General features: G+C 37.9%; 1 protein-coding gene across 4 annotated transcripts in view; it reads right to left on the reverse strand.

Annotated features, from left to right (window-relative positions):
- SEC23A (Sec23 homolog A (S. cerevisiae)) overlaps nt 1–21,571 on the reverse strand; it is a 73,618-nt gene that overhangs the window by 20,557 nt on the left and 31,490 nt on the right. For all 4 annotated transcript variants that reach the window (XM_011926218.1, XM_011926234.1, XM_011926226.1 and 1 more), the window contains 5 exons: nt 15,065–15,188; nt 12,858–12,938; nt 11,287–11,376; nt 9,719–9,825; nt 3,152–3,305 (listed from right to left, as the gene is read on the reverse strand). In XM_011926218.1, the coding sequence (XP_011781608.1) occupies nt 3,152–3,305; nt 9,719–9,825; nt 11,287–11,376; nt 12,858–12,938; nt 15,065–15,188 (556 nt within the window). The remainder of the gene's footprint in view (nt 1–3,151; nt 3,306–9,718; nt 9,826–11,286; nt 11,377–12,857; nt 12,939–15,064; nt 15,189–21,571) is intronic.

Here is a 21,571-nt window from a genome sequence, read left to right on the forward strand (position 1 = left end):
ATGGAACCAGATCATGTCGTTTGCAGGGACACAGATGTTGGAAACCATTATCCTCAGCAAACTAACACAGGAATAGAAAAGCAAACACCACATGCTCTCACTTACAAGTGGGAGCTGACTGATGAGAACACATGGACTCATGAGGGGCAACAACACACACTGGGCACCTGTGGGGAGTGAGGGGAGGGAGAGCATTGGGAAGAACAGCTAATAGATGCTGGCCTATAATACCTGGGTGATGGGATATCTATGCAGTAAACCACCATGGCACATGTTTACCTATATAAAAAACCTGCACATCCTGCACGTGTATGCCTGAACTTAAAAGTTGAAAAAAAAAAAAATCTTGAAGTTGAGGTGTGAGATAAAAGATATAAAAGAAAACAATTCTAGACATAAATCTCCAGAGAATCCTGATAATTCTGAATAATTACAATCATCTGAGTCATTTCAGTGTACTCATGCAACAAGGGAAACACACAAAAAATCCACCTTAACAAGAAAATCAGTGGGTTTTACAGGGGACAGTAATCCAAGTTGTACTATTCAATTTTGTGTCATATGTGACAACCTACAAATTCAGCAATGCCTCTGGCAAAATGGAAAAAGCCCTTTACTACAAATCACAGCCATTTGACTAGCAAAAGGTGATAACTACACCAAGCAGCTTTTAGAATCTCTAAACAATAAAGCATTTGTTGAGACAAAGTCACAATTAGTGAAAAAAACTAAGGAAGCAAGCTATTTCAGAGCACAACTTATTATCTAGAAAAGGAAAAGTCACACAGTTGTTGAGAAAAGAATATTGCCAATATGTAAAATCATAATAAGTGAAAATGCTCGGACAAGATGCTGTCTGAGGCCAGATGCAGTGGCTCACGCCTGTAATCCCAGCACTTTGGGAGGCCGAGGCAGGTGGACCACCTGAGGTCAGGAGTTCAAGACCAGCCTAGCCAACATGGTGAAATCCATCTCTACTAAAAATACGAAAAATTAGCCAGCATGGTGGTGTGCGCCTGTAATCCCAGCAGCTCCAGAGGCTGAGGCAGGAGAATTGCATGAACCTGGGAGACAGAGGTGGCAGTGAGCCAAGGTTGCACCATTGCACTCCAGCCTAGACAACAAGAGTCAAACTCCGTCTCAAAAAAAAAAAAAAAGATGTAGTCTGAGAAATTGAAAAGGTCCCATTTAAACCAGTACAATAAGTCAAAGCACTGATGACATGTCACATGATGCTGGAGACATCTGTGTATAATAAGCTGAAAAAAACAGATTCTCTACAGATTGACAAATTAACAAGTGTCACTGATGTCATGTCAGATTTCTAAATAACAGTGTAATTCAAGGAAAATTTCTGCTACAAAGAGAAACTTTTCTGCCGTCCTAAATAAGCAAGGGTCAAAATACATTTAGTGTTATATCTATCTGGAAACAAAAGATTCACCTTGAAGGAACTGTGTTGGCATTTGTGCTAATAGTGTCCCATCAATAGTGGACCCTGTGAGAGATTTACTCTCTCTTGTTTTTAAGGTAATATTGTCATAAAGCTGCTTTTCTCAAAGAGGTACTAGTATAAAAAAACTCTTGGAGGTGAAATGCAAAAAGTTATGAATGATGCTACAAAAACAGCTAGCTTTTTAAAACAAATCTAGTTCACTCAAGAATTTTTAAAATTACATGAAACCCTACACCAACAACACAAAAATCACCAGACACAGAAATTCGATAGCTTAGCAAATAGAGTTCCCAACAGGGTATTTCAGCTAAAGAGTGCATAAAGAAGTACCTTCAAACAATTAATAAGCCAGAGGTTGCTGACTAAAAATGGAGCATTAAGAACGGGACTTAGCTGGGTGTGGTGGCTCATGCTCGTAAAATCCCAATACTCTGGGAGACCAAGGTGGTAGGGGTGCTTGAGCATAGCAGTTTGAGACTACCTTGAGCAAAATAGTGAGACCCAGTCTCTACAAAAATTTTTTTAAATTAGCCAGGTATGGTGATGGTGGCTCACGCCTGTAATCCCAACACTTTGGGAGAATGAGGTAGGAGAGTCACTTAAACCCAGGAGTTCAAGACCTCTCTTAGGCAACATAAGGAGACTCCATCTCTACAAAAAATTTCTAAATTTGCCAGGTGTGGTGGTGTGTGTCTGCAGTCCCAGCTACTCAGGAGGCTGAGGTGGGAGGACCACTTGAACAGGAGAGGTCAAGGCTATGGTGAGCCACGATCATCTCAATGAACTCCAGCCTGGGTGACAAAGTGAGACCATGTCTCGGAAAAAAAAACAAAAAAGGAACTAAGCTTAATAAAGTGCTCTATGTCATAATGCAAGTACAGTAATGGTGTTCCGGCATGTTAAAAACCCAAGTAAATCAACGCTACTAATAACTTTATTAGCCTGCGCGTTGGTAATCTAGAACCAGATGATACAGACTTGTCTATATTTTGCATGTTAATAAGTGTAATTTTTCTACCCTGGTTCATTTCTTTCTTGACACAGGGTCTCACTCTGTTGCCCAGGCTGGAATGCAGCAGCATGATCACAGCTCACTGCAGCCTCAAACCTCCTGGGCTCAAGTGATTCTCCTACCTCAGTCTCTGGAGCAGGTGGGACTACAGGCACACAGCACCATGCCTGGCTGATTTTTTTGTATTTTTTGTAGAGATGGGGGTTTCACCATGTTGCCCAGGCTGATCTTGAACTCCTGGTCCAAAGTGCTGGGATTACTGCCATTAACCACCATTCCTGGCCTAATTTATTTTAAAAGATGCATACATAACAGTTCCATTAAAATGAAAGTAAGAAACTAAAGCCACAGCAATGAAGAAATATGTTTAAAAGCAATAAAAATTGTTACAATAATATAGAATTAAATTTGGAACTAACCTCATTCCAGCCAATAAGAATAGAAAAATAATAGGTTACTAAATTGTCACTCTTAGATTTTAAGAAAAAAGGCAATCTAGTTTACTGGAAGAGATTACTGAATTCTACTATTCATTACTGTGCTACTGTCTCAGTAATTTGAATAGGAGTTTCTCACACAGTATTTCAGATACACTGTTAAGTACTCTGAAAGAGATTATGTAACAAACATTTACTATAAATAAAAGCATACAAATTTAGAAAAGTACAGTGTTTACTTCTTACCAGTCGAATGAGCTGTCTGTCCAGCCACCTAAGCACATCTGGACCTTCTTCTGTTTCTGCTCTATATATTGCTAGTCGGGCCATAAGAATGGCAGCTGCCTCCTGGTCAAAAGATGCAGCAATGTTTTGGATTTGAGTTTGAGCATCTGCCCAGCTAAAGACAATAAGAAAGCATAGAAATGCTGCTGATTTATTATATCCACAATGTCATAGTTGGCTACCATGCAAATTTAAATTTAAAAGATAATACAAAAACTACTTCAATATTTCTTTTTCTTGAGACAGAATCTCACTCTGTTGCCCTGGCTGTAGTGCAATGGTGCGATCTTGGCTCACTGCAACATCTGCCTATTGGGTTCAAGCAATTCTCCTTCTTCAACTTCCCAAGTAGCTGGGATTACAGTGCCTGCCACCCATTCCAGTTAATTTTTTTGTATTTTTAGTGAGGCAGGAAATTAAACAAATAAAGAAAGATAAAATTAAGAAGAGAAGGAAACAAGCTTTAGGTGTTAGGCTAACTCATCCCAAAGGCAGTAACGGGCAAAGCCCAGATCCAGGGAAAGTATCGACAACATTATCCAAGAAGCCAAGGCTCAAAGGAATGTGCTCTGGAGACTCTCCCAGTACTCCCTCAAATATAGGGAGAAGAGAAACAAATTTTCCTCTCTCTTATGATATGAGTAAACCTATGAGTTTACAGATTCCTGTTTTCTATAACTAGCAACTTCGAGTAGTCTGTTTTATCTGAGCAACACAGCAAAGGTCACAAGACATGCCTGAGTGGGCCTGGATTGCAACCATCTAGGCGCCATAGCAAAGGTTAAGCCCGTGCAAGGCCCTCGAGCAAAGCTAGATAACAGCCATCCAGGCTACACAGCAAGAGTCACTCATAAGCCTGCATTATGAACCTGTCACAGTTTAATTAACTGCCTTTGTTCTGCCTCTGTAAATGAGCTTTCACGCCACTGTGCTTCACGCCACCATAAGCTTGTTTCAAACTAGTCAACCCCCTTTCAAAAGTGTGTATATAAGCCAAGCCCTGCCTTTGCTTGGGGCCCAGTCTTTGGATGTTAATCCACTGGGTCTACGTGCACTCAATAAAATCCTCCTAGTCCACCTACTCGTCTCTCCAGTCTCCTGATTCCCGTGATATTAGTAGAGAGGGGGTTTTGCCATGTTCATCAGTTTAGTCTTGAGCTCCTAACCTCAAGTGATCCGCCTACCTAGGCCTCCCAAAGTGCTGGAATAACAGGCATGAGCCACCACGCCCAGCCTACTTTGATATTTCAAAATTCCAATATTACTTAAACAAATTAGCTTTTTTTTTTTGGAGACGGAGTCTTGCTCTGTCACCCAGGCTGGAGTGCAGTGGAGGGATCTCAGCTCACTGCAACCTCTGCCTCCTGGGTTCAAGCAATTCTCGTGCCTCAGCCTACTGAGTAGCTGGACTACAAGCTCTGGCTAACTTTTTTGTATTTTAGTAGAGACAGGGTGTCACCATGTTGCCTAGGCTGGTCTTCAACTCCTGAGCTCAGGCAATCTACCCACCTGAACTTCCCAAAGTGCTGGGATTACAGGCATGAGCCACTGCATCAGGCTCAAACTAGCATTTTTTTAAATCACTAATAGCAGTTTTGGTATAGCATTTATTTTCAGAAAAATATAACCAAACCTAAGAAATCTTCCAAAGTAAGTGTAAAGGCAGCTCTCCAACCACATTCCTTAAAACATTAAGATTTTTTACTAGTCCAGTCGGCATGGTGGCACATATCTATAGTCCCAGTTATTCAGGAAGCTAAGGTGGGAGAATCACTTAAGCCCAGAAGTTTGAGTTCAGCCTGAGAAACAGCAAGACCCTATCTCTAGGCTGGTTGCAGTGGTTCACGCCTGTAATTGCAACACTTTGGGAGGCTGAGGCAGGCAGATTGCTTGAGCTCAGGAGTTCAAGATCAGCCTCGGCAACATAGTGAAACTCTGTCTCTACTAAAAATACAAAAATTAGCCAGGCATGGTGGCACATGCCTGTAATCCCAGCTACTCTGGAGATGAGAATTGCCTTACCCTGGGAAGCAGAGGCTGCAGTAAGCCAAGATGGTGCCACTGCACTCCAGCTTGGGTGACAGTGCAAAACTGTCTCAAAAAAAAAAAAACTTTAAAGACATAAAATAAGGAAGTTTAAAAAAAAAAAGAGATTTTTTTAAGAGACAAGGTCTCATTCTATCACCCAAGTTGGAATGCAGTAGCATGATCATGGTTCCAGTGGCACAATCATGATTCACCTCACACTCCTGGGCTCCAGCAATCCTCGCACCTCCGGCTTCTGAGTAGCAGGACTACAGGCGCAGACCACCATACCCAGCTAATTTAAAACCATTTTTTTAGAGACGAAGGTCTCACTATGTTGCCCAGGCTAGTCTCCAACTCCTGGACTCAAGTGATCTTCCTGCCTCAGCCGTCCCAAAGCACTGAGATTATAGGCATGAGTCACCACACTTGGCCAATAAAAGATTTTTACGAGTAAAAATAATTGCATATATGTGTGTCCCCACACATAGATATGCAAGTCCCTATATCCAACTTTAAAATTTCATTTAATTTTTTTAAATTAAATTTTAAAAAATAATTTTGTATTTAAATACAGAAATACAAACTATATAAAAATAAAGGTTTTCTCTCAACCTAAGTAATTCTTGTTTACTCCACTGGAAAATGAATTAAGTGTCAGAAGTTTCTCATTGGTCTTTCAATCGTAAGTGACAAAAATCAAGTAATTAAAATTACTTTGTATTCTTTTATTTCCATGTTAATACACTGCCTAAAACCAATGAAAAGTTAACAAGTAAAAATTTCAGTCTAAGGGAATAATTTGATATTACACATAAAATAGCAGCAATTTATTAAATCCATATGCTGTATAAATCCAATCTAGTCAAACTGATCCTGGGTAGACTCAGCAATACATTTTATGTTTGTTTGTTTAATATTTCAGATATAGTGACTGGCCAGACATACTTATAGACTTCTTGAAAATAAATGCTGGACCACTTTTACATGTAAGAGTGATCCTAAGGGAATTCAGGCAGTAGCACGTTTAAAACTCTTCTCCCTTCTTTCTGTATTTTTAATTTTCTTTCAATAAGCAAATAATTATTAAATATTTCCCAGATGGTTGAAACGTGTGAATTATCTCAATGTAGTAAACAGTAAGAAGCAAAAAAGAATGAGAATGTGTAAAAGAAGACATTAGTAATTTTGAAAGTTATGTTTTAATGCAATTTAAAGACTTCATGATTATACTAATAGTTTGGTTTAGTGTTTTATTAATTATTTTAATTTTAATTTTAAAAATCAAAGAATTAAAAACAACACTGTTTGAATCAGTACTTTCCAAACTTGAATGACCATATTTATTTGCTTTAAACTGAACTATGAAGGTGATTTTTTTTATTCTGAAAATATAATGGTGTAATAGAGGAAATACATTCCAAGTGAACACATGCAAATTTACTACTTATTATTTGTTTAGACATAAATTAAAAGGTATGTTCTTAAAGTCAAGTTTAAAGGGCTTCTTGACATTGTAAAAATCGGTATTCTACATTTCCCATACCCCTTCACTGTGATTCTTACAACTAGTTTAAACCAAAATTCCTGGATCAAAGTTATTTTCTATATGAAAAATAGAGTAACTTTGTCTTCTCAGGAGCCTTTATTTTCATATGGCTTATTCACTTAACAAAAACACTTGTCTAGGCCCCTATAGTCATAGTCCTAGTTTAAAAAACAAAAACAAAAACAAAAACACACAACTACAACCAAAAAAAACAAGATGCTCTGATCATTGGAAATGGTTGGGATAAGTTAACTTGAAAAGATGGATGCTTTTGGTAAGACACAACGCTATAAATGGCACCATAACACACATATCTCTCTACAAATAGCCTCATAAATTCTGTGCAAACTGAAAATATATAAGCCCATGATATTTCTCACAAGACAGCACCCTGTCTCTTGAAAGAGTAATGTAACCTTTTAAAACTTTTCGTTTTAAAAATATTTCAAACATAAAGACAGTAAGAAGAGTGGAATAAACTCCTATATATCCATCACCTAGATTGATCAATTGTTAGCATTTTAACACATCTGCATTATCATTCTCTCTCTCCATTTATGTACACATTTTTTGCTGAACTTCTCTAGATTAAGTTGGAGATATTATGACCTTCTGCCCGAAATACTTCAGTGTCTATCTCCTAAGAACAAAAAATTATCTTATATAGCTCCAATTATTAAATTGGTGAAATCTAACACTGATATAATGTTATTATCATATAGAAAGAGGCCATATTCATATTTCCCCAATTGTCTAATAATAGCTTCTAAAGCAAAATTTTTCCCTGATATCACATTTTGTCCAGGATCACACATTGGCATTTAGTGGTAATGTTTCTTTAGTATCCTTTAATCTGGATCAGTTGCTCAGACTTTGTCTTCCAAGACATTTTTGAGTAGTATAAACCAGTGACACTGTAAAATGTAGAAACTCCCTCATTTGGTATGTTGTTGTTTCCTTAAACAAATGTTCTGAATGTCAAATTTAATGTGTGCGTGCACGTGTGTGTGTGTGTGTGCGTGCACACATGTTGAGAGGCATAAATAAACTGAGAAGTTTGCCAAGAATCAGTACTTCCAAGTACCTTATCTGAAATCTGAACAAATCTAAGGGAAGGTTCAGTTGACATTTTTTCTTCAAATGAATAATGTATTCCCGTGACATTGTTCCAGGACGTGAAGTCAAAGCAAAGTAACAGAACAGGACAGTCAACCTATGTATAACCCTGTGCTAAGTAATAGATCATCCAATACAACTAATACTCAGTTCAAATGTTGTGTTCATGTCCATCACTCACCAAAAGTCATTTTCAAGAATGAGCTAAAGTTTAAGTACAGTTAATGAAAATGAGAGCTACAATGCCTTCCTTGTCCATTGTCTAGGCCATGACTAAACTGGGTAAGTTTACTGATCAACACTTTCCCTATCCAGACAACCAAGTTCAAGACAAATAGAAATAAAGACCAAAGCCTGTTCATTTCTAGATTCACCTCATCTAAAAATCTCTTCCTAACTAAACTCATTCCACAATTATTTTCCTTTTGCTTTATACTTCACAAATATATAGAGATACCAAAGTAGCAGCGAAATAATTTATTCCTAATTCTTAATAAAAAGAAGCATACTAAATTCAATTAAATTTGTTGTCTCTGCAAATTCTGGGCAAAGAGCACATGAACAAATACATGCCTTATTTGGAGAATCTATCACAAAGATAGGAATAAGAAAAGGTATCTGTTGGGCCTTTTATTCCCTTTTGGGGACCCTGCCTATAACAACAAATTAGAAAATGACTATGTTACACAAAATACTACCCTATAATTGAATCTGTTAGATACAGACTTTACCTTTTATGGTCTCAACAAGTGCTAGTCAAAGTGTGGTATGTGAACCAGTGCCATGAAGTCAATAGAGGAACTGACAATAAATATTTAGAAACTGAGCAACTTCACAGAATAATCTTGTATCTTTTTTTTTTTGAGCCGGAGTCTCGCTCTGTCGCCCAGCTGCAGTGCAGTGGCCGGATCTCAGCTCACTGCAAGCTCCGTCTCCCGGGTTTACACCATTCTCCTGCCTCAGCCTCCCGAGTAGCTGGGACTACAGGCGCCCGCCACCTCGCCCGGCTAGTTTTTTGTATTTTTTAGTAGAGACGGGGTTTCACCGTGTTAGCCAGGATGGTCTCGATCTCCTGACCTCGTGATCCGCCCGTCTCGGCCTCCCAAAATGCTGGGATTACAGGCTTGAGCCACTGCGCCCGGCCCATCTTGTATCTTATTAATCTAATAACATAAAACAGGGAGTTTGTTTTAAATCACTTTTTAAAATTTCATTTTTCTAGTAATTCATTTTTATTGTATTTAATAAAAGCATGTGTACCCGAAGGATTAGGGAAAAAACCACTGTCTGTGGTCCTTTACCACAGACAGCGTGAGGACTACTCTACACCACACCATCATATAGCAGGAGTCTAAGTATGTTCACGACTTCTGCATTCATACTCTCCCACAACAGAACCTACTCCACAAAGCAGAAGCTGAGTAATGGCTTAACAGATGAATTAAATGACTAATAAAACTTGAAAAAAATAGCTAAGAATTTTTATCACTAGTTGAAAAGTAATGTGATTAATTAATGTGCTGTCATATATATAATGGATTATATATATTATTATTGACTATTATAGGTAAATGTTTGATTTTTCTCCTCTCACAGGAATGAGGTAAATAATATTTTGAAGAGTGTGTCTTAGAAGTACTTTTTAAAATTGCTCTTACAGTTCTTAGTAATGAATATTGTAGCAAATAAGCTGGGTTAGAAAGAAAGAAATAAAATACTATTAGTCACAAATATTCACTTGCTAGTCATGGATGTCACCCAAAATAGGAATCCACTTTGGAAACACAACCCAGATAGTTGTGATATGAAAATCAAATCTCTTAACAAATACAACTTACTTCCTAGCAATGGTGGTCACTCGGATGCGTCTCTGCCCACTTGAATGCTGATATTGAGTCACAAACTGGATTGCACCACGCCCTCCTTGAGGAATTGGAGCATTATGCTGTATAAATATAATGGAGTAAAACCTAAGCAAATTTTACTATGTTGTTGTCATATAATCACACGCTGCATGTCCTAGCACTAAAAATAATTCATTCTAAAATTGATTAGAAGGATACTTATTTCCAATGCATTCAAAACAGTTATAATTTATCACACAGAAGGGAGAAATTAATTTGGGAGAGGAGGAAAACACTCAAGAATGTGAGAAGTCAGTCCTGCTAGGAAATCAATTTTCAAGTAATATATAAGCCAGAGGGACATGAAAGAACAAAGAAAAGGAAGAGCACAAAGAAATTAAAAGACAAGACCTAAGTGAGGTCATTTAAGCCAAACTGCACAGTTTGGATATCCCTTATCCAAAATGCTTGGGTCCTGAAATGTTTTGGATTTTATATTTTTTTCAAACTTGGGAATATTTGCCTTATACCAATTGAACATCCCCAAATCCAAAAATCCAAAATCCAAAATGCTCTCCAATTAGCATTTTCTTTGAGTGTCATGTCAGCGTTCATAAAGTTCCAGATTTTGAAACATTTCAGATTTCAGATTTGAGATGTTCAACATGTAACTGGATAAAGAGAAATTGAGCTAAGTCCTTGTCCCCTAGGTATAGAAGATGAAAGCAGAACTTTTAGGAACATAATCATATGATGAACAACCAACCAATGAAAGATTAATAATGAGAAGAAACTAATAGCAATATGTAATAATTATCATCAGAAAGAAATACAAGTAGTCAATAGGAAAACTTTATTCATGCCTTCTGACAAGACATTCTTGCTTTGTTTCTGTGTGTCATTTTGTTTTGCTTTTGTCAATAAGAGTCAATATATTTCTTATAAATTTTAATGTTTAAAAAAAAACTATTGCACCTGCCTTAGGAAAGCTGATTGTTAATATTTTATGGTTCATTTTATGCCTAAAAATTATTAATAAATAAGTCAGTAATTTATATTATTCTTCAATGTGATTAATTACCTCCTGTGGCAGAAAAAAAAAAAAATCTTCCCAAATATGATTACTTTCCAAACTTTTTCTATGGATTTTGACATATGAGACCTTCTTGTAGGAAGACTCATGTATCATATATACTTTGTGGCAACTAGAAAAAGCTAGACATCTAATTGCAAAAATGTGTAAGTAGAAGGGAATTTTAAGTAACTGCATTTATCCTTCAAGTTTATATTCAAAAGGAAAGAAAGAAAGAAAACAGACTAAAAGTTGGGCTATCCAAGGTTTGGCGTTCGTAGGTTTCCCTGCATTTCTATTACAATATGTCCTCTCACCAAGGAGTTTAGCCTTGAAAAATAAAAAAAAATTTAAAAAAATATAAATTCCAATACAGAAAATAAATTTTCGGTTATATCTACTATAGGAAAAAAATATATGAACTATTCATGGTCTAAAGTAAGTACTTATTCAAATGTACGTTTTGATATTCAGATGTAGAAAGTCATACCTGATTGACAACCTCAAAATATATGGCTAAGGTTGTAGTGGGACTAAGTCCACATATCTTCCACTGACATGTGCCACCTGTTCCTATCTCCTGTAAAATAAAATAAAGCATCTTTGAAAGTTAGAGACACATTTATTAATTTTATATTAAGGTGAAAAAGGAAAAAGACCATAGGAAAAAAAGTCATGTTTCAAACTAATTCAATGATGTTAAGAGCTTAAAATATGTTAGGACTGTAAGTATATTATAAAATAAAGCATTTTTTACATAATAAAAACAAATAATTTTTCCATAATAAAAGTAAAATTCAAATTCTTGCTAAGTAAATCACAAAAGCATTAATATAAGTTCTTCATACTGTTGTCTTTAAAAACATATGCTATTTGGCCAGGCACAGTGGCTCACACCTGTAATCCCAGCACTTTGGGAGGCTGAGGCAGGCGGATCACAAGGTCAGGAGATCGGGACCATCCTGGCTAAAACGGCGAAACCCCGTCTCTACTAAAAACACAAAAAATTAGCTGGGCATGGTGGCAGACACCTGTAGTCCCAGCTACTCGTAAAGCCAAGGCAGGAGAATGGCATGAACTCAGGAGGCGGAGCCTGCAAGTGAGCCGAGATGGCACCACTGCACTCCAGCCTGGGCGACAGAGCGAGACTCCGTCTCAAAAAATAAATAAATAAAAAATAAAAGCATATGCTATTTAATGAAGTAGTTGCAACTAACATTATCCTTCTATCCAACTACTTGACCTATATAAAGAGGAACTGATTTAACATATAATATATGCATTTACGAACACATGTTCTCTGGATGAGAATTGTTAAGCACTCTGATTCCCAAGAAAACCTCATAGATGTAGATAGAACTTTACCATGCAAACTGCTTATATATATTAACTTTTTAGCTTTGCCATTTTTAAAGTTGATTACCCACTTTGTATTATTTGTCCCATCATCCTCTCTACAGCTACATTTTACAATGCATTATACTTCCATTAAATTGGATAAAAATAACATAAAGAACTGAAATTCCAAATCTGGCTAATTTGGTTACTTTTCTGAAAATTCTGGTAACAAAAATCAATTTAGAGCTAATTTTGACTTTCAGAAGTCTCCAAATTTCCAAATCATTAGCTGTTTTTTTTTTTTTTAGGTACACTGGGGCAAGACATAATTTAGGCATAAAAAATAGAAGACTGGTGACAGTACAAAAGTTTTAATTAGGGGTGGATGGGAAAAGGATATGCAGAAAGAGCAACCACGAATGGAGGTATACCAATGGCAGCTGAACTACATAAAACAACCAATATAAGAATTCTGACAGGAATGCTATAGGCTGCCATCCCAAGTTTTTGTTGGTGCTATCCTGTGCATTCACTTTACCTTCTTTTTTTCTTTTTTGGTGGGGATAACGGGTGGGGAACAGGGTCTCTCTCTGTTGCCTGGGTTGGTCTCTAACTCCTGGGCTTAAGCAATCCTCCTGCCTCAGCTTCCCAAGTAGCTGGGATTATAGGTGCAAGCCACAGTTCCTAGCCCTATATTTTCTTTTTAGAATAAACACAACTTACATTTTCAGACACACAGGGTCCTTTAGAATTGAGCGACACACAGGGTCCAATAGCTCCTGAAATCTTTATTTCCCTTGAGGTCTGCAAAATAAGAATGTAGCATATTCGGTTTCCTCAAAGGTAAGTTCAAATGTTCAACTACAGGTGTATAAGAATATAAGATATTCATCTATATTTAAAACTCAAAGCCAACGAAAATATACTAACATGAAAAAAAATCAATGAGCACTTCTATGCTCACTGCCAAATTAAAAATCTGGCACCGACCTAATTTTAATCTTCTATTTCCATTAGCACATAGGAGGTCTCCATTTGGGAACCTCATCCTGACTTCACACTCCTACCTACTCACCCAAAATTCACATATCCTAATCTAAAACCTTAGACACCCTATTCTACTTTTCCTCCCAGAGAAAATCTGTCACCAAGATTGGTCTCTACCCAGTCTCTCCTGCCACCAAAATTTAAGCTATCACAATACCTTCTATCTAAAAAAAAAAAAAATTAGAAAGCCTACTTTTCTTACTTGAGATTCTTTTACCTGACATACGCAGACTAGCACTGTCAGATGAATCTTACGCAAAATACCTAATATGACACATATGTCTGCACACTACAACCAGCTCCCACAAATTTAAGCTATTTCCCTTCATTCCAATACAAAGCATCTACTCTCACTGGGCAGTTTTCTCAAACATACAATGCTGATTCTCACCTCTATGCCTCTCCTCACACCAGGTTCCTGAATAAAATGCATTATCCTCTAACATCTTTAAAAAAAAAAAAAAAAACTGTGGCCAGGCACAATAGCTCATGCCTGTAATCCCAACACTTTGAGAGGCTGAGGCGGGTGGATCACCTGAGGTCAGGAGTTCAAGATCAGCCTGACCAACATGGAGAAACCCCGTCTCTACTAAAAATACAAAATTAGCTGGGCATGGTGACACATGCCTATAATCCCAGCTACTCAGGAGGTTGAGGAAGGAGAATCGCTTGAACCCAGGAGGCAGAGGTTGTGGTGAGCCGAGATCACGACACTGCACTCCAGCCAGGCAACAACAGCGAAACTCCGTCTCAAAAAAAAAAAAAAAAAAAAACTATAAGTCAGACTCCTCTAGAATAAATTGTGTACTATATATGTTCATTTTTCTTCTCTAAACCTTTATAGCGTTTTTATAATTATTATGTCATTCTATCACATGCACTGTTTTCTTTTCCTGCCTCTCTATCGAGAGAATGCTAACTGTCTCTACAGCAAGATGTGTACCTTAGATATCCCTAGACATCTCTGTAATTTCCCACACAATGTTGGGCATATAGCAAGCATTCAATAAAACAAGTTTAATAAATATTTAATGAAAATTCAAAAATAATGTGCTTAGAATTAATTTAAAAATAATCAATTAGGATTAGAAGCACTTAGCCTTTGGGTATTTTAAATCCAAATTTGAAATAAATGATAGAATTATGTAATAACAACTAATCATAAAACAATTACTGATTATCCAAAGGTAAAGAACAGTTTCCTCTTAAGTTAGATAACTATTCCCATCATTAACCTAGCACTAACATAAATAGATTTGGCTCTACAAAAGATAAAACAGGCCGGACGTGGTGGCTCATGCCTGTAATCTCAGCACTTTGGAAGGCTGAGACAGGCAAATCACCTGAGGTCAGGGGTTTGAACCAGCCTGGCCAACATGATGACACCACATCTCTACTAAAAATACAAAAATTAGCCAGACACGGTGGCACACACCTGTAGTCCCAGCTACTCAGGAGGCTGAGGCTGGAGAATCACTTGAACCCAGGAGGCTGAGGCTGCAGAGAGACAAGATCATGCCACTGCACTCTAGCCTGGGCGACAGAGGAAGACTCTGTCTCAAGACATAAATTTAAAAAAAAAGAAGATAAAACATACTTTAAAGAGTTAAGCCCTATATAAAGAAAAAAATAAAAGTTAAAGAATTATTTTACCAATATTGTTCTACTTTTCTAACAATTGTTCAGAAATGCTCAAGTAAAGTCTCATACATTGAATGATGACACTCTTGTGGTGAAGCAAATCTCTAACTCAGGTTTCAATATAAAATAACCACAATTTTGAAAGCAAATACTAAATTTGATTAATGACATTTCAGAATTATACTCAAGCCTATAAGTTGTCTCTTGATAACATATCACACATGCCAAGTTTTGGTTCTTACCTTTATTTCTAGTGTACCACCAAAGCCCATTTTAAACTGTCCATGCATGTCTTTGGTAAAGACTCTTTGAAAAGTTTGTTTGAATAAGGAAGTATTGAAAGAATCACCCATTACCATGTATCCTCTGCATGGAAAGAATAAAAAAAAAACATACTTGACACAGTCACTGAGTACATGTGTTAAAATCGTAGAAGAAAATTACCTCTCAAGACTACCAATAAATTTTAAAGATATTTCCCAAAATGTGCTGTATTACTCATTTTTAATATTCAAATATATATGAGAATATCCTCACCCCACAAACAACCTCAATTCCAAGGATAACAGAGTGCCCCTAACAGTTGCATTTGTCTTTGGTAACGTTTTAAAAATTCTTCTTTAAATAGGCAATATATCCACTATATTACAAAATTCAAAAGGTACAGAAGAGTATATAGTAACAAATGTTCTCCATATTGGTAAAGGTACCTGACAGTTTCCAGCATGCATTCTTTCTTTTTTTTTTTCAGACAGGGTCTCACTCTGTCGCCCAGGCTGGAGTGCAGTGGCATAATCACGGCTCACTGCAGCCACAACCTCCAGGGCTCAAGCCATCCTCCTACCTCAGCCTCACAAGTAGCTGGACTACAGGTTGCACCAACACGCCCAGCTAATTTTTTTGTTTTTTTGTAGAGATAGGGTTTTGCCATGTTGCCCAGGTTGGTCTTGAACTTCTGGGCTCAAACAATATGCTCACCTTGGGCTGTCAAGGTGCTGGGATTACAGGCATGAGCCACCCATCCGGCTCAGTCTCACTCTTAAAAACGAGTATGTGTGTGTATGTATATGCATGTATTGCCTGTGTCACATGAAATATACATGTTATACCAAGCAAATGAGAATGGAAGGAAATTAAGAGAGTATTTTCACTTTATACACTTACTTTAAATTTTTTCAATAAGCATATACCTACTTTTTTAATTTAAAAAATTTTTAATATTAACTTGAAAGTTAAAAACTATTTTGATACCACTCCTTCTCTAATAGATTGGCAAAAATCAGTTTGACAGCAACATATTATGTTGGTGAAGCTATGGAAAAACGGGCACTCTCATACACTTCTGCTAGGAATGCAAAATAGTACAACCCCAGTACAGAGCAACTTGATAATATCTAACAAAATTATATATGGATTTCCTCCTTAATCCAGCCACCCCACTAATAGTAATCTATTTCAAAGATACTATAACAAAACAAAAACAGAGGAACAAAATACATTCACAAGGTTATTCACTGAAGCACTATTTGTAACAACAAATATTTTTTGTTTCCTTTTTTTCCTTGTGTTTGAAATACCGTATTTCAAACACAAACTCAGAATAACACAAAACTGAAAACAACCCAAATAGTCATGTAATTAGAGACTAGCTGAAAAAATATTACATCCACACAATGGAGTAATACACTGCTACAGACTGATTTCTACGATATAAGTGAAAAACACAAAGAGGGGAAAGATGTGTAAAATACTCTGTTTATATAAAAGGGGGGTACACATATGCATACAAATATTTAGATACACTTGTTCACATTTTTAAAATACTTTATTACTTAAACATCAATAAAAGATACAATCAAAAATTGAAATAGGCAAAAGAATAAAACTGATGTGTTGTAACTAATGGACCATAATTTTATTTTCGATATCATTAAAAGTTTTTATGTTATCTCTGATGCTTATTAGAAATTGCATCCTTTTACGTTTTTTAATGTTATTGGTACATACATTTATAATTAAACTTTGTACACTGACCTTGATCCAGAAGTCTTGCCAACTTCACATATTAATATCAATAGTTTATAGATTCTTTCAGATTTTCTACAAACATGTTATCTATGATGATCTAACTCATCATTATATCCGATAATACATCCCATTTCTCTGCTCCCTTTTACAGTAAACCTCTATGAAGGAATTGTCCACACCCTTACATCTATCTTCCAAATAAATCCAAAATCCAACTACTTCCCACCATCTGTACTACCATCACTTGGTATTCTTACATCCCTATACTCTACTAAAGACAAATGAAGTCAGCGATCTTTTTAAACCATTAAGTCAGATCATCAAAATCCTCTGTTGAAAATTCTCCAATGCCTTCCCATCTCACTCAAGGTAAAGTCCAAAGCCCTTTAAATAGGCCTTTGTAACCTACCCTCCTCACTCACTCCATTCCAGCTACTTTGTTCTCCTTGCTATTTCTCAACATCACAGGTACATTCTCTTTTTTATTATTATTTTTTGAACCCAGGTCTCACTCTGTCACCCAGGATGGAGTGCAGTGATGCAATCATGGCTCACCATAGCCTCGACTTCCCAAGCTCCAGCAATCTTCCCACCTCAGCCTCCCAAGTAGCTGGGACTACAGGAACACACCACCATGCCCAGCTAATTTTTGTATTTTTGGTAGAGACAGGGTTTCACCATGTTGCCCAGACTGGTCTCAAACTCCTGAGCTCAAGCAATCCACCCACCTCAGCCTCCCAAACTGCTAGGATTACACAGGTGTAAGTCACAGCGCCTGGCCCCAGGTACATTCTCAACTTTGCACTTGCTATTCCTCGCTTGGAATACTCTTACTTCATATACGCACATGACTCTCACTTCCTTACATCTTTGCTAAAATATCACCTTCAATAAGGCCTTGCCTATTCATCCTATTTAGAACTGCAAACCCCAATTCTTCTTTCCTGACCTTTTTTCCTTCCCGATGCTATCACCATCTGACATCCTATCTACCATACTTATCCCATCTCCTCTCATTAGAACTGTATGGTCTAACATGTGGCTAGTTAAATTTAAATGTAAAGCAATTAAAATTAAACTTTTAGTTCCTCAGTCATACTTACCACATTTCAATGGGACAGCACAAAGAATATATCCACTGGGAAATTATACGGAAGAGCCCTGCACTAGAAGATAAGCTCCATGAGGGCAAAGATTTTTATGTTTGGTTCACTGCTTTACTTGCAGTGCCTTGAGCAGTTTGCTACATAGCAGGTGCTCATTCATTTTTATTAGATGAATGAACTGAATAAATAAACCTGAGAAAGGGTGACATATCTAATCGATTTTTAAGCCTAATTATTTCAAAAATAATAACTGCTCATGGAAGAGGAAAGAATATGTCCCAAGTCATTCTATGAAGATAGTTATCCTGATGCCAACACCAAACAAAAGAAAACTACAGGCCAGTATCTCCTATGAAGACAGATGCAAAAATCCTCAACAAAATGCTAGCAAATTGAATTCAGCAACAATAAAAAGGATTATACACCATGACCAAGTGAGATTCATCCCAGAAATGCAAGGTAGGTTTAAAGTCCAAAAAGCAGTGCAATATACCATATTAATAAGGACAAAAGCCACATGATCATATCAATAGCTATAGAAAGAGCATTTAACAAAATCCAAAAACACATTTTCATGAGTTTTTGGAAGGGAACTTATTTAATCTGATGAAATCCACAGCTATCTTCTAATGGTAGAAGACTAAACAGGGCTGGGTGCAGTAGCTCATGCCTGTAATCCCAGCACTTTGGGAGGCCGCGGCAGGTGGATCACCTAAGGTCAGGAGTTCAAGACCAGCCTGACCAACATGGTGAAACCCCGTCTCTACTAAAAATACAAAAATTAGCTGGGCATGATGGTGCATGCCTGTAGTCCCAGCTATTCAGGAGGCTGAGGCAGCAGAATCGCTTAAACCCAGGAGGTGGAGGTTGCAGTGAGCAGAGATTGTACCACTGCACTCCAGCTTGGGCAACAAGAGGGAAACTCCATCTCAAAAAAAGAAAAAAAAAAAAGACTAAACAACTTCCCCCAAAGATCAAGAACAATACAAGGACATTCACTCTCACCATTTTTAATCATTTTTAATAGACATTCCAGCCAGAGCAATTAGGCAAGGAAAAGAAAAAGCATGCTGATGGGAAGGAAGAAGTAAAACAATACCAATTTGCAGATGACATGATGTTATATAGAGAAAATCCTAAGAAGTCCACAGAAAAACTATTAAAACTAATAAACAAGTTCCGCAAGTTTGCAGGGTATAAAATCAACATATAGAAATCAATTGTTGGCTGGGCACAGTGGCTCATGCCTGTAATCCCAGCTTTTTGGGAGACCAAGGCAGGCAGGTAACTTGAAATAAATATGAAAATTAGCCAGGCAAGGTGATACATGCCTGTAATCCAGATACTTGGGAGGCTGAGGCACAAGAATCGCCTGAACCTGGGAGGCAGAGGTTGCAGTGAGCTAAGATCATCCCACTGCACTCCAGCCTGGGGAACACAGCAAGACTCTGTCTCAAAATTTAAAAAATTTAAAATTTTAAAACTCAAGGCACGGTGGCTCAGGTCTGTAATCCCAGCACTTTGGGAGACTGAGGCGGGCAGATCACAAGGACAGGAGTTCAAGACCAGCCTGGCCAACATGGTGAAACCCAGTATCTACTAAAAATACAAAAAAAAATTAGTCGGGTGTGGTGGCAGGCGCCTGTAGTCCCAGCTACTTGGGAGACTGAGGCAGGAGAATCACTTGAACTCGGGAGGCGGGTCCAAGCCTGATGACAGAGCCTGGGTGACAGCAAGACTCCGTCTCAAAAAAAAAAAAGAAAGAAAAAGTATGAACTAGGTTTCATCAAAATTTAAAACTTTTGAGCTGCGAAAAACACCATCAAGAAAGTGAGGAAGGCCGGGCGCAGTGGCTCACACCTGTAATCCCAGCACTTTAGGAGGCCAAGGTGGGTGGATCTCTTGAGGTCAGGAATTCAAGACCAGCTGGCCAACAATGGTGAAACCCTGTCTTTACTAAAAATATAAAATAGCCAGGCATGGTGGTGCACACCTGTAATTCCAGCTGCTGGGGAAGCTAAGATAGGAGAATCACTTGAACCCAGGAAGCAGAAGTTGCAGTGAGCCTAGATTGCACCACTGCACTCTAGCCTGGGCGACACAGTGAGCCTCTGTCTCAAAAAGAAAAAAGTGAGGGAAAAAACCCGTAACAGAAAATATCTTTAAGTCATATATCTGATAAAGGAATTTATATCCACATAACAAACTATTTTAACAATAAAAAGAAAATCAATAGCCCAAATTAAAAAGGGGTAAAGAATCTGAATAGACATTTCTCCAAAGATATACACATGGCCAGTAAGCACATAAAAAGATGCTCAACATCATTAGTCTTCAGGGAAATGCAAATCAAAACCACAATGAGATATTACTTCACACCCACTTGGACAGATATCATCAAAAAGACAGACAATAGGCCGGGCACGGTGGCTCACACCTGTAATCCCAGCATTTTGAGAAGCAGAGACAGGAGGATCAAGCCCAGAAGTTCAAGACCAGCCTGGGCAACAAAGTGAGACCTCGTCTCTGCAAAACAAAAGTATTAACAATTAGTTAGGTGTGGTAGCATGTGCTTGTAGTCTCAGTTACTCAGGAGGCTGAGGTGCAAGGATTGCTTGAGCCCTGGAAATTGTGGCTGCAGTGAGCTATGATTGCACACTGCACTCCAGCCTGGGTAACAAAGACCTCATCTCAAAAAAATTAAAATACAGACAATAACAAGTGCTTACAAACATGTGGAGAAACTGGAATCCTCATACTTTGGTAATGGGAATTTAAATCGGTACAGTCACTTGGGTAAACCGTTTGACAGTTCCTCAAAATGTTAAGGACGGATTACTACATGACACAACAATTCTGCTCCTAGAGATATACGTAAGAGAAACGAAAACACAATCTCCACACCAAAACTTGAATACAATGTTCAAAGGACCACTATTCACAGTAGCCAAAAAGTGGAAATGAAATGTTCATTAGCCGATGGATTCCTAAACAAAATGGGGTGTATCCATCAAATGGAATACTATTAAATGCACTTTGACCCCTTGTTCCCTTTTTACTCAGCAATAAAAATAAAGTAAAATATTAGTACATTCTACAATACGGATGAACCTTGAAAACATCATGCTGAGTAAAAGAAACCAATCACTGATTCCTTTCTTTTTGAAACAGTCTCACTCTGTGGCCCAGGCTGGAGTGCAGTGGCACAATCTTCTTGGCTCACTGAAACCTCCACCTCCAGGTTCAAGTGATTCTCCTGCCTCAGCCTCCTGAGTAGCTGGGATTACAGGCAAGTGCCACCACGCCCAGCTAATTTTTGTGTTTTTCAGTAGAGATGGGGTTTTGCCATGTTGGCCAGGCTGGTCTTGAAGTCCTGACCTCAGATAATCCTCCCGCCTCAGCTTCTCAAAGTGCTAGGATTACTGTCGGGAGCCGTGGCGCCCGGCTCTGACTCCCTTTTTTGTTTGTTTTTTGAGACAGAGTCTCACTCTATCTATCGCCCAGGCTGGAGTACAGTGGCACGATCTCGGCTCACTGCAACCTTTGCCACCCGGGTTCAAGCAATTCTCCTGCCTCAGCCTCCCGAGTAGCTGGGATTACAGGCGCCTGCCACCA

This window comes from Colobus angolensis, unplaced genomic scaffold (genome assembly GCF_000951035.1).
Source record: "Colobus angolensis palliatus isolate OR3802 unplaced genomic scaffold, Cang.pa_1.0 Scaffold119, whole genome shotgun sequence".
NCBI classification, from domain to species: domain Eukaryota; kingdom Metazoa; phylum Chordata; class Mammalia; order Primates; family Cercopithecidae; genus Colobus; species Colobus angolensis.